Below are 13,375 nucleotides of genomic sequence, written 5' to 3'. Positions count from 1 at the left end.
TACTGTCCTCCATTTGCTGCTGTTAGTCTATAGTGGCCTAGCGACTCCCAGGGAGGCAGTCCCACCTTCCTTAAACCCTATCGATGCCTTTGCCTACCAAACCTGCCTCCACCAGCTTAGCTAAGGTTCCACTGTGGAGTGGCCAATGGTAGGAAGGCCAGTCATAGAAAAATCAATGGTAAAGCAAACAGTGACACAGCTTCACTTCTAGCCAAATTCTATGACCTGTTGATCCACCATGAAGAAAACAGCTCCTTACAAAAGTTTCATCATTCCTACAGCTTATCTACAAGCATAGTCCCTGCGCTTCCAATTTGTTCAGAATTTCTCCCTCAAAAATATTGCACTCTCAAAAAAGGAAGATTCCCAGCACCTCTCATCTCTCCCAACCTGTAACTGTTACTCTGGGCTATTATTAGAAGAATTATTTCTTCCTTCTCTGGGACACAACCCCTGCAAAATTTAATAGATACAAATTTAATTTGCAAATGGAATTTGCAGATAAACAGTACTACAGAAAGATGATTTTAAGAAATTACAGAAAATTCTCAAATACACAAAGTATAGCTGATCTGAACGTTAATTTGCTCACACTACATATGATTCAAGAAATAACCGAAGCTTTAACTACGGTCCCAGAATCCCTATGAGGAAAAGATTCTATGGACATACACGAATAACTGGAGCAAAGCCCAAAAGAGTCCAGATGGAGTCTTCTACATCTTTACCTAAACTACTTTGTTGTTATTGTTAAGAGACAGGGTCTCACTCTGTTGCCCAGGCTGGAATGCAGGTGCAATCATAGCTCAAGGCAGGACTGAACTCCTGGGCTCAATGGTCCTCCCGCCTCAGCCTCCTGAGTATCTGGGACTAAAGGCATGTACCACCGTGCCCAGCTTGCCTGAACTACCTCGATACCGTCTAGAACTAAAGCTATGGAAGCTCTTGGGCCAGCTGTGACCAGCTTAATAGAGAAAGGACTAATCATTCCTTGTACCAGTTCCTGCAATCACCTAACATTACCTGTTTAAAAAAAAAAAAAAAAACTAGTGGTCAGGGATATTGATTTGTCCAAGATCTGCAAACAAGCAGCAAAATAATCATTCTGCATTTCAATGTCGTATCTTACCCAAACACCATCTTCTCTTCACCCCACCTGAAGCCTAATTCTTTACAGAACAGAGTGGTGCTCAGGTTTCTTTAGTGTCCCATTCTATAAAGATGGCAAACGTGGCCAGGCACAGTAGCTCACGCCTGTAAACCCAGCACTTTGGGAGGCAGAGGTGGGCAGATCACCTGAGGTCAGGAGTTTGAGAGCAGCCTGGTCAACATGGCAAAACCTCGTCTCTATTAAAAATACAAAAATTAGCTGGGCATGGTGGTGCATGCCAGCCTGGGTGACAGAGTGAGACTGTGTCTCAAAAAAAAAAAAAAAACAGATGGCAAACTTATTTGCCTTTACCTGGAAAAATCAACGATTACCCAGGAAGTTATATCACTCACTGGAATTCTAGTCTACTTCTCTCAAGTTTTTTTTTTTTTCAGATGGAATCTTGCTCTGTCACCCAGGTTGGAGTGCAGTGGCACAATCTCGGCTCACTGCAACCTCCACCTCCCAGGTTCAAGTGATTCTCCTGCCTCAGCCTCCTGAGTAGCTGGGATTACAGGCGCCTGCCACCATGCCCGGCTGATTTTTGTATTTTTAGTAGAGACGGGGTTTCACCATGTTGGTCAGGCTGGTCTCAAACTCCTAACCTCAGGTGATCCACTCACCTAAGCCTCATAAACTGCTGGGATTATAGGCGTGAGTCATCACGCCCGGCCTACTTCTCTCAAGTCTTAAACCCAGCTACACCCATGCAAAGGACACCTAGAGCCCCATGGGGTCATTCTCACCTAAAACATACATGATCTCTTCTTACATTCCATTAATCTGGAAACCTGTAAGGCTGTGTTTATCTTCTCACTCAGCTACCTAAAAAGAAGTATGTTTTTAAGGGAAAACTCCAATTCCACAGAACAATGACCCGTATCGAATCCATACTCTGTCAACAGAAGGAAGGACCTTATCTAAGGAAAGACTACAAATTTTCCAAGACCAATCACTGAAAGACAATTAAGAAAACTTCTGTGATTAATTGGATATTGTACATAATAGATATCCAATTTTTCTAAATTAGGAAGACTGCTATATGATTAGACTACATTGAAAATGTAAGAACCATGTCCATGGAAAACGGAGACCTAAAAACCTTCGGTGCTTTCAAAATCCTCTCAATGACGGCCTCTAATATCCCAGACTATCATAAATCTTTCCATCTATACACATGAAAGATTATGCCATGCTCTGGGGCAGTGGTTCTCAAAGTGGCATGGGAGGAGGAAGGGACATGATTCTGTCCCAAGCAGTATTTGGAGACATTTTTGGCTGCCACACTTAGGGGATGCCTCTAATGGGAAGATACCAGGGATGCTGCTAAATAACCTACAACGCATAGGACAGCCCCCAAAACAGAGAATTATGGTGTCAAGGGTGAGCCATGCTACTCCAGGGCACACCTGAAAAGCCCACTGCCCATCAGCCTGTCCCTGGATCCAGGAGCCAGGACTTATAGCTGCCTTGTCTCAGAGCCACTGCAGCTCAGCTACACTCAAAAAAGTCTTCAGGCCTCGTAGTAGATCACCTTGAAACCTAATGGCACCACAAACCAGATAATCCCTGTTGCTAATTGAACCCGACACTTTTCTTCTAGCCAACTGATTATGAAGCAGCATTACTTTTTCCTTCTCATATGACAGTACATCAACGTAATACTCTCACCCCAGCCCTTTATTATACCTGCCTGATGCCAGAGAGCCTCAAGGTTATCTCCATAGTCCAACAAGTGTCCATGCCCAGAAGAGATCTTGTAGACAACACTCCCATACAAAAGCCTGACTTCATGCTGTTTTTCGAGAGGGTCTTATCTTAAAAGTACAGAGTCAATACCAGGCTGGTGATGCAGTCATCTGGGTCAAGGTTCCAGAGCGGTCTTCCTTCTTATAGTGCCTCAAATTATATTTGTTTGCTACCTGTTGCCTAGAGTCTTAAAAGTTTCTGTTCAGCCATTGTCCTGACAGATGATTCAATGGATGATTCCAAAAAACAGAGGAAAAAATCATGTTGATCAGTGCTCAAGTTGTAAATCAACTCTCTCCAAACCAACCTCACCTTTCAGGAGGTTCAACCACAATGGGGAAACCAGGACCACGCTAATGATCTCTCCTAGAGTTCAAGGTACACGAGAAACAAATGGGTGCTCAAAGAACCAAAAACAGCAACAAGGACTCCTGCACACCTAGAAAAAGATGGGCTGTTCGGAAGACATGGGGAAAGGCAGCCACCAGCACATAAAATGGTACAGTCACTGTGGAAACCTGTCTAGCAGTTCCTCAAAAAGCTAAACAGAGTTACCACACCCTGCTATTCCGACCCCAAGGTAGATACCAAGAAGAACTGAAACATACATCCACACATAAACTTCTACACGAATGCTCATATCAGCATTATCCACAACAGCCAAAAGGTGGAAACAACCCAAATGCCTGTTCATTGACCCTTCACTGCTGACTTAGACTCTGACATCAGAAGACCAGTAAGTTGAAGCTCAAAACTGGCACCTTCTTCTTCCACAGGCAGAGTCACACAATTCTAGGACTGGGATACCATAATTGTCATGTAGTGTCAGACTCTTCTCAGAAGACAAAAACCGAAGGTCATATATTCAAGAATACAGGGTTAGTCAGTGGCAGAAGCAGCAGTGGACACGGGACCTCAAGCCCCACCTGGCCTTTTCTGCACACCACATGCCTCCATGTGTTGGTGTGAGTGTGTGGAGGAGGAAGGACTGGCAGACCAAGAACAGCCATGGTCACTGACACAAAGGTGCTCTGCTGGTAACTTTGTAACTAGGAAGGTCCCTGGAAGACTAAGCTGGATCCAGTCCTGCCCCCAAAGTATCAATCATCAAAAAGTAATTTTGATGCTGCAGTTATTATCTAATATTATTTGAATACATAAACCACAGACAAGGAATACAATCATGATTTTCAAATCACTGAAAAACAGAAAAACCATTTAGAAAAGTTTTCACTAGCAAGTTAAGCAGTTAATCTTCACAGGACTGTGAAGATTTCCATCTCTTTCATGCTCTTCATTTGCCCTCTTATCCAAGTTACTGGAAACAATCACATTGCTGTCAATGTGCTATCGTTTATCACGGTTCAGTAGAAGATTCACAATATGTAAAGTAATTAGAGCAGATGTTACTATTCCACCCTGCAGATGTCCAGAGAACTGACATCCTAGGAAGCAAATCTGCTCGGCCAAACCTCCTCCGCACTACACTAACCTGTCACCAAACAACAGTGACTACAGTTGGGTGGAAATTTAACAATTTCAATGTTTACATAAATTCCTGATTTCCAGCTTCAGCTTAGGACACAGAAAACTGGTGACAGCTACCCCATTCTTTCCGGGGGCAGAGGGAGAGATAATTTACCAAAATCACAGGTTTTCTTGAATACACTAGAGAGCTAAGGCTGGACACCAGCCAACCAATCTGAAAAATGAGGAAAGGCAGCAGTCTCCAAGCAGACACATGAAGCAAGCACTTGCTCACCTGGGGCATATGCTGGACACCATACAAGGTAGAAAAAAAAATCCAGCTAAAATACTGAACAAATCACAAAATCAGTGGCTGCCTTGGGCTGGTGATGAGTGGAGAACTGGACTACAGAAGGATGGGGTGCAGGCAGTCTGGGGGAAGGAATAGGAGTTCCACAACCTAATTGTGGTAGGTAAGCGACCGTACACTTTCGTAGAAATTTATAGAACTGCAAAAAGGTTTAAAAAAAAAAAAAAAACAACTAAAGAATGAATTCACTGTATGTAAAATTTTAAAAAGAACATTTGTTTTAGAAGGACAAGAATCCATTTGACAGCTAACCCATGGTCTCTATTACCTACCCCACAGAATAGTCTTGGTATTTGAGACTCATAAGCCCCCAAGGCCTCTGCAAATCAGCACTTTAATAAAACATTCTTCCCAGTCAAATTCATTAACGTGCAAATACAAGTGCCCACTATCCAACTCTTCATAAGAGTTCCTATGTAAACCACCACAAGCACAGAAAAACAAAGCCACGCCGAGCCTGAATGCTGGGCAACAGAGCAGCTTCACTCTCAGCCCATGGCCTCACCAGCATGCCAGCCAGCAATTCAGGCAGCTCAAATTCACAACCAGCAAAACGACAAGTCGCATAGGTCATAAGAACGACAAGTCGCATAGGTCATAAGCCTTTGGGGTCACTTGCAAAGAGAAGAAAACGCAAATCATTAAATTTGCAAATGCCTTCTGTTAAAAGACAACCTTCAAACAATTTTTTTACAGGGAAGGCAATGCAAGCCTGCTACAACTGTAGGTGCCAAGATGAACGTGCAGAATGCTGCCCTGCACTGGAGTAAGAGCCAGAAAACATCACAATCTCAGCATCCACCCCGCAAGAACTATCATCAAGTTTTAAGGGATTAAGAAACAAATGTCTACACAGGACCTGCCCCATTAGGATTTCAATAAAAGAAGGATAATACCATAAGGAAAATAAAATTTTCTCTCTCTTTAACAGCAGAGAATTTTCTTAAGAACAGCATGGGAAAATAATAATAAAGCAGAGATTAAAGATCAATGTAAAAAAAACAGTCTGAAATTAAGTAATTCAAACTCAAAGCTGTTGGGACTTTAAATTATCTCAACCCTTGTGAGGAATGTAGCTATGCAGCTGCAAATTCTGTCTTTTTCTTTCCTGTAAATAATTAAGACCACACTGCTGGAGATAAGACTTCCTCAGATAACCCTCCTTGGAATGTAGCAATCTGTAAACAGTCAAATCACTGTGGCACACACACTAGTCTTGTATGGAAAATGTTCTAATCCTGCTGGAACTTCTCTCTCTGCCTATATCAGTGAAATCTTCACCTTGGAACCCTGACCCCATTGGTTTGAAGTTGGTGTTTCTGAGTGGCCACTGTCAAGCGCTGTGCACAAATAAACTCTGTACTTAGTCTTGTTTTCTGAATCTCATTATTTAAGGCTAAGTCACAGCAATGTATTGAACCATTTCACTGACTTCAGAACAAAGAGTCTCAATACTCACTAGCACATTCCACCTTTCTATACCAATTTTTTTTTTTTTTGAGACGGAGTTGTGCTCTGTCACCCAGACTGGAGTGCAGTGGCGCAATCTCAGCTCACTACAACCTCCACCTCCCAGGTTCAAGTGATTCTCCTGCCTCGGCCTCCCGGGTAGCTCAGATTACAGGTGCCCACCACCACGCCTGGCTAATGTTTCTGTATTTTTAGTAGAGACGGGGTTTCCCCATGTTGGCCAGGCTGGTCCCGAACTCCTCCTGACTTCAAGTGATCCACTCACCTCAAGCCTCCCAAAATGCTGGGACTACAGGCATGAGCCACCGTGCCGGGCCCCTATACTAAGAAATTATTTAGTCCCTGGACTTTATCCCTTAGGACAGTTCTGATACGGAATTTTATCATAACTCTCAGGGAAAGGTTTACTTTATTATCTTTTAGGAGAATTTTACTGAAGAAGCAATTTAGGTTTTTGGGATTATATAATTATTATACTAAAACAATAGCAAAGAGCTCAGTTTCAGCTCAGTTACTTTAGCTAGCTAGACGGTAAAATTATGATTCTGAATAAAAGCAGCTACACTTAGTTTTTTTTTTTTCTGTCAAGGTACATAACTACGCAGAACACGCAAACTCATCTGTTTCCTTCAGATCATTCATTCTTAATAACTGATATTTATCAGAATCACCTGGGGTGATGTTCCAAAATAAACACACCTGGTACCTATTGGTACCTATCCCAGATCTATGGAATCACATTCTCCAGGGTGCTCCCCAGCGTTAATATCTGAAAACACTCCAGAGATGTTTACAAACTCTCAACCCTGACTGTAAACACCAGTCTCTACAATAGTCACTACAGCTGACATGAATTACAGGCACACTTCATTTTATTACATTCACTTTATTGTGCTTTGCAGACACTGTTTTTTCACAAATTGAAGGAATGTGGCAACCCTGCACTGAGCAAGTCTGTTGGTGCCATTTTTCCAACAGTATGTGCTTACTTCATGTCTCTGTGCCACATTTTGGTAATTCTTCCAATAGTTTAAACTTTTCATTATTATTACATCTGTTATGGTCATCCATGATCAGTGATCTTTGATGTTACCACTGTAATTGTTTTGGGGCACCATGAACCACACCCACGTAAGACAGCAAATTTAATCAATACATGTTACTAATCTTCTGACTGTTCCAATGACTGGCCATTCTCATCTCTCTCCCTCTCCTAAGACCCTGCTATTCCCTGAGACACAACAATATTGAAATTAGGTCAGTTAATAACCCTACAATGACCTCTAAATGTTCAAGCAAAAGAAAGAGGTACACGTCTGAAAGAAAAAGCTAGAAATGATTAAGCTGAGTGAAGAAGGCATGGCCAAAGCTGAGACCTGCTGAAAGTTAGACTTCTTGCACCAAACAGCCAAGTTATGACTGTAATTGCAAAGTTCTTAATAGAAATTAAAAGCTCTATTCCAGTGAACACATGAATGATAAGAAAGCAAAACAGCCTTATTGCTGATATGGAGAAAGCCTAAGTATTCTAGATAGAAGATCAAAAATCATCAAAAACCCCTTAAGCCAGAGCCTAATCCAGAGAAAAGCCCTAATGCTCTTCAATTCTATGAAGGCTGACAGGGGTGAGGAAGCTGCAGAAGAAAAGCTGAAAGCTAGTACAGCTTGCTTCATGAGGTTTAAGGAAAAAAGTTGTCTCTATAACATAAAGGTACAACGTACAGCAGCAAGTGCTGATGGAGAAGCTGCAGCAAGTTATCCAGAAGATCTAGCTAAGATCATTGCCGAGGGTGGTTGCACTAAACAAGGGATTTTCAATGTAGACAAAATAGCTTTCTATTGGAAGAAGATGCCATCTAGGACTTTCACTGCCAGAGAAAAGTCAATGCCTGACTTTAAAGCATCAGAAGACAGGCTGACTCTCTTGTTAGGGGCTAATGGTGCTGGTGACTTCAATTGAAGTCAATGCTCATTTAAAGTCAATGCTCATTTAACCATTCTGAAAATACTACAGCCCTTTAAAATTATGCTAAATCTACTCTTGCCTATGCTCTAGAAATAGAAAAACAAAGCCTGGATGACAGCACACCTGTTTACAGCATGGTTTTCTGAATATTTTAAGCCCACTGTTGAGACCTACTGCTCAGAAAAAAAGATTTCGTTCCAAATACTACTGTTCCTTGATAATGCACCTAGTCAATCAGAGCCATGATGGAGAGGTGCGAGGAGAGTGATGCTGACTCCATGCCTGCTAAAACAAGATCTATTCTTCAGCTCATACATCAAAAAGAAATTTCAACTTTCAAGTCCAATTTTTTTAAGAACTACATTCCATAGGCTACAGCTGCCACAGACAGTGATTCCTCTGATGGATCTGGATGAAGTCAACTGAAAACCTTCTAAAAAAGATTCACCACTCTAGATGCCATTAAGAATATTCATGATTCGGCCGGGCGCAGTGGCTCACGCCTGTAATCCCAGCACTTTGGCAGGCTAAGAAGGGCGGATCACCTAAGGTCAGGAGTTTGAGACCAGCCTGGCCAACATGGAGAAACCCCATCTCCAGTAAAAATAGAAAATTAGCCGGGCATGGTGGCACATGCCTGTAGTCCCAGTCACTCAGGAGGCTGAGGCAGGACAATCACTTGAACCAAGGAGGCAGAGGTTGCAGTGAGCCAAGATCGCACCATTGCACTCCAGCCTGGGCAACAAGAGTGAAAATTCCATCTCAAAAAAACAGAAAAAAAAAAAAAGAATATTCATGATTCATGGGAGGAGGTCAATATAACAACATTAACAGGAGTTTGCAAGAAGTTGATTTCAATCCTCATGGATGACTTTGAAGGGTTCATGACTTCAGTGAAGTAAGTAACTACAGACGTGGTGACAGAAACGACAGATGAGTTGCTTCTTATGGAAGAACAAAGAAACTGGTTTCTTGAGTTGGAATCTACTCTTGGTGAAGATGCTAAGACATCGCTGAAATGAGAACAAAGGATTCAAAATATTACATAAACCTAGTTGACAAGTTTGAGAGGGCTGACTCCAATTTTGAAAGATGTTCTGCTGTGGAAAAAACGCTATAAAATAGCATCACACGCTACATAGAAATCTTATACGAAAGGAAGAGTTAATCGATGTGGCAAACTTCACTGTTGCCTCATTTTAAGAAATTTCCACAGCCACCCCAACCTTTAGTAACTACCACCTTGATCAGTTAGCAGTCACCGATATCACGGCAAGACCCTCTACCAGCAAAAACTTGTAACTCGCTGAAGGCTCAGATGATCATTAGCATTTTCAGCAATAAAGAATTTTCTAATTAAAGTTTGTACATTGTTTATTAGACATAATGCTATTGTACATATAACAGACTGCAGTATAAACATAATTTGTATATACACTGGGAAAACAAAACAATTCATGTGACTCGTTTGTTATTGCAATATTTCCTTTATTGCAGTGGCCTGGAACCAAACATGCAATATCTCCAAGGTATGCTTGCACTTACTTGTTACAATTCCAGCCAGAGCAAAAACAAACTGATTTTCATCCGAATCAAGTTCCTTGATATCACCATCCAGTGACTTCACAAAACTCTCCATTGTTTGACCAGTGATGCTGAAAAACTTCAGAGCTTTATCCTGAAAGTTTGGAAATCAAAGTGTCATATCCTTTTACAGACACTAGTGTGAAAACATTTTAAAAGTTCAGGATACAGAAGATTCTAGTTTTAATTACAGAATATTATAAAATCTATTCCCTCATTAAAAGTTCCCATTAAAAGAACAGAGAAAGCAGCTTGAGGCATGCAGGAGCAACAAAAACTACCTGAAGATCGGTGGGCTCTTCATACGCAGATACATGAAACAGGACAAACGTACGTGACGATGAAAGAAAACGGGAAGAATTCACTCAAAATGTAATTAAAAATATACTCGAAAAACATGCTATTTGTTCTGGGCATTAAACCAGAGGTGCTCAAACCTTTAGCATAATTTTTTTCAAAAACAGAATCTTAATGGAAACATGTAAAAGAGATAAAGACTGGCTCCTCTGGTAGTTTAAAATCTTCATCACTTGGCAAAAAGCATTTCGAGGCTTGAACCTTTGTGATACTTCCTTTGGGGTGCTAGAGTTCTGAAGAAGAATTTTAAAACCAATGCACATGTTAACCCAGTTAAAAAAATGGAAATATTTGCATTTACAAATGATACAAGAAAACTTCATGGATGATCAAATAATCTAAAACTGGGTTGTGGTGATGGTTAATGCAACTCTAGAAATTTGCTAAAAACCACTAAATTGTATATTTATAATCTTACAGTATGTAAATTAAACCTAATAAAGCTCAACAAACTTTTAAAAACACATTTAGTCTTTCCACCTAAAGTCAAACACAACTGTTATTTCTATTAGCAGTAAGTAATTTCCCACTGGTTTTCTGCCCCACATCCCCCCTTCACCTTCATTTCCAGTCATGATCACGCTGTGGTCCCAGAGTCAAACACTGATCATTTTTGGCTCCTCTTGTCCCCTCCAGGTACACACTCTGCCCGGCCATCACATCTGCCTCAACTGCCATGGCTCTCATACATGCTCCTTCTTTCCCATCTCCCCTGCAGAGGGCCGAGCTTACTCCAGCCAGACCAGCTAGAATGACCACCTCATCAGCCACCCTGTCTAGACCCGATGTGCCACAACCCCACCTCCTAATCCATCCTCACTCACTGTCAGGTGAATCTTCCTAAAATTCTGCTCTTATCCTATCACTCTTTTACTGAAAAACCCTTAGGGAAAATCCAGTCTTACCACCTACCGGATGAATCATCAACCCGGTATTCAAGGTCCCAAAGTCACATCCCAACCTACGTCTAAGCTTTATCTCCCCACTACTCTGCTACATTAACTCTCCACTGTGTCAACTGACGTACTCACTGTCCTAAAACAAACCCACCCATTTTCTGCCATTTCCACCTATTCATCAAGGCCCATTTCAAATGTATCCCCTTCCTTGAGGTTCCCTGATAAACGCCCACACGCATGCATACATGTGCGTGCACATGCTCACACACACACACGCTCCCCGACACACTCCCACCCACCCACACGTGCTCCCACACACACACACATATGCTCCCACATACACACACATACACTCCCCCACACACATGCTCCCACACATACACGCTCCCACACACACATGCCCACACACTCTCATACAGATGCTCCCACACACATGGCCACACACAGTCACACCACACACATGCTCCCCCCCCACACACATAGGTGCTCCCACACATGCTCCCACACAGACACACGCTCACGCACACACATGCTCCCCACACACACACACACAGGTGCTCCCACACATGCTCCCACAGACACACGCTCACACAGACACACGCTCACACACACACATGCTCACACTCCTCACACACATACACACTCCATATACACACACACGCCCTCACACACACATATGTTCCCACAAACACACACACACACAACGTTCACACACACACAAGCTCACACACACCCCCTCATACATGGTCACACATAGGCTCCCAGTCTCTCACACACACACTACAACACACACACGCTCACACACACACATGCTCACACACACACACGGTCACACACACACACGCTCACAGTCTCACACACACGGTCTCTCTCACACACACACAGTTGAACCTTGAAAACAAGGGTTTGAACTGCACAGGTCCACTTACACAAGAATTTTCTTCAGTAAAAGTTACACTGAGTGTGTCTGCTACTCCAGCCTCCCCTTCCACCTCCTCCAGCTCTACCACCCCTTAGACAGCAAGGCCAACCCAACAACTCTTCCTCCTCCTCTTCAATCTACTCAGTTTGAAGATGATGAGGGTGAAGATCTTTATGACGATCTAACATACAAAAAATGTGTTAATCAACTATTTATGTTATCAGTAAGGCTTCCAGCCAACCATAGAGTCAAAAGTTCTATGTGGTTTTCGACTGCACAGGAGGTCAGCGCCCCTAACCTGCATGTTGCTCAAGGTTCAACTGCATCTATATGTACGTGTGTGTGTACAAACACACACATCTACATACATGTATATATGTTAGAGAACATATATTCAATAAATTAAATACCATATTAACCATGAGATAATACATATAAAAGCACTTTTGATCTTGTTAAACACATATAAAGCATTAATACTGAAGTGGTAATATGTCCACATATACCACAAGGTCTCCTGGAGAGAAGGGAGCTTATTTCATTCACTTTGCATCAGGTTACAATGAACCACATACAATAGGTATTCAATAACTAGCTGATGAATGAACAAAAGAAAACGGAAAGATAGGGACTTAGTCTTTAAATGCCTTAATAAGCTATATGCTCTAAGTTATACAAGCATTAATCAACAATATCTAGAAAGCCCACTGACCATACTTACTCCTCCCAAAATGGCCTTGACGACTTCCTCACTGCTGGAGACGCCCCACAAGAGGGTACAGGCTGCTGCTCCCATTTCTGTACAATACTCTGCCTGCTGCAGGAGTTGCTGCTTCGCTTCATTCAGCTGCTGTCGAAGAGCCAGTTTCTCCTGAAAGCAAGACAGAATCGAAAAATAAATAATAGCATTCAACCTTGACGTATCTTGATTACATTTCCTCTTTCACAAAGGTATTTATTAAAGAAATGCATGTATAATTATAAAAAATAGCTGCAAATGAAAGCCAGTCCTAAGAGAGTCATAATCTATATCTACAGAAGAAATTTCAAAGGCAAAAACATTTGAGAAATATCTGAGGAAAGAACATACTACTATATTATGGTTGATAAACCCACAGAGCTGAATTCATCTACTTTAAGTAACTACATGAAATATCTCAAGCCCCAAGTGACTATACCCAGAACCAGCACCAACCGAGGCTTCTGAACAAAAACAACCTCACAAAGCAGTTTACCCACAGAGCAACATTTCTAAGACAGGAGACTGCCTCCTCCAAATGGCTCACTCCATTGAAAAAACACCATCTGCCAGAGGCAGACGCCAAATAAAAGGCACTTGGACATCAGGATTTGTAAAAAAAGAAGTACTTTAGAAAAACTCACTCTATATAAACATATCTTTAAGTCCTCATGAGAATATTGCCACAAGTGCCAGTAAATA

General features: G+C 41.9%; 1 protein-coding gene across 1 annotated transcript in view; it reads right to left on the bottom strand.

Annotated features, from left to right (window-relative positions):
* Nucleotides 1-9,086: 9,086 nt before the first annotated feature.
* HSF2BP (heat shock transcription factor 2 binding protein) overlaps nt 9,087-13,375 on the bottom strand; it is a 29,545-nt gene continuing 25,256 nt past the window's right edge. The window contains exons 5-7 of the mRNA XM_026447436.1: nt 12,656-12,805; nt 9,718-9,850; nt 9,087-9,185 (exon numbers count right to left, since the gene is read on the bottom strand). Of these exons, the coding sequence (XP_026303221.1) occupies nt 9,175-9,185; nt 9,718-9,850; nt 12,656-12,805 (294 nt within the window). The 3' untranslated portion in view covers nt 9,087-9,174. The remainder of the gene's footprint in view (nt 9,186-9,717; nt 9,851-12,655; nt 12,806-13,375) is intronic.

Source organism: Piliocolobus tephrosceles, chromosome 19, assembly GCF_002776525.5.
Source record: "Piliocolobus tephrosceles isolate RC106 chromosome 19, ASM277652v3, whole genome shotgun sequence".
In the NCBI taxonomy this organism is placed as follows: Eukaryota; Metazoa; Chordata; class Mammalia; order Primates; family Cercopithecidae; genus Piliocolobus; species Piliocolobus tephrosceles.
This window is presented reverse-complemented; position numbering and strand designations above follow the sequence as displayed.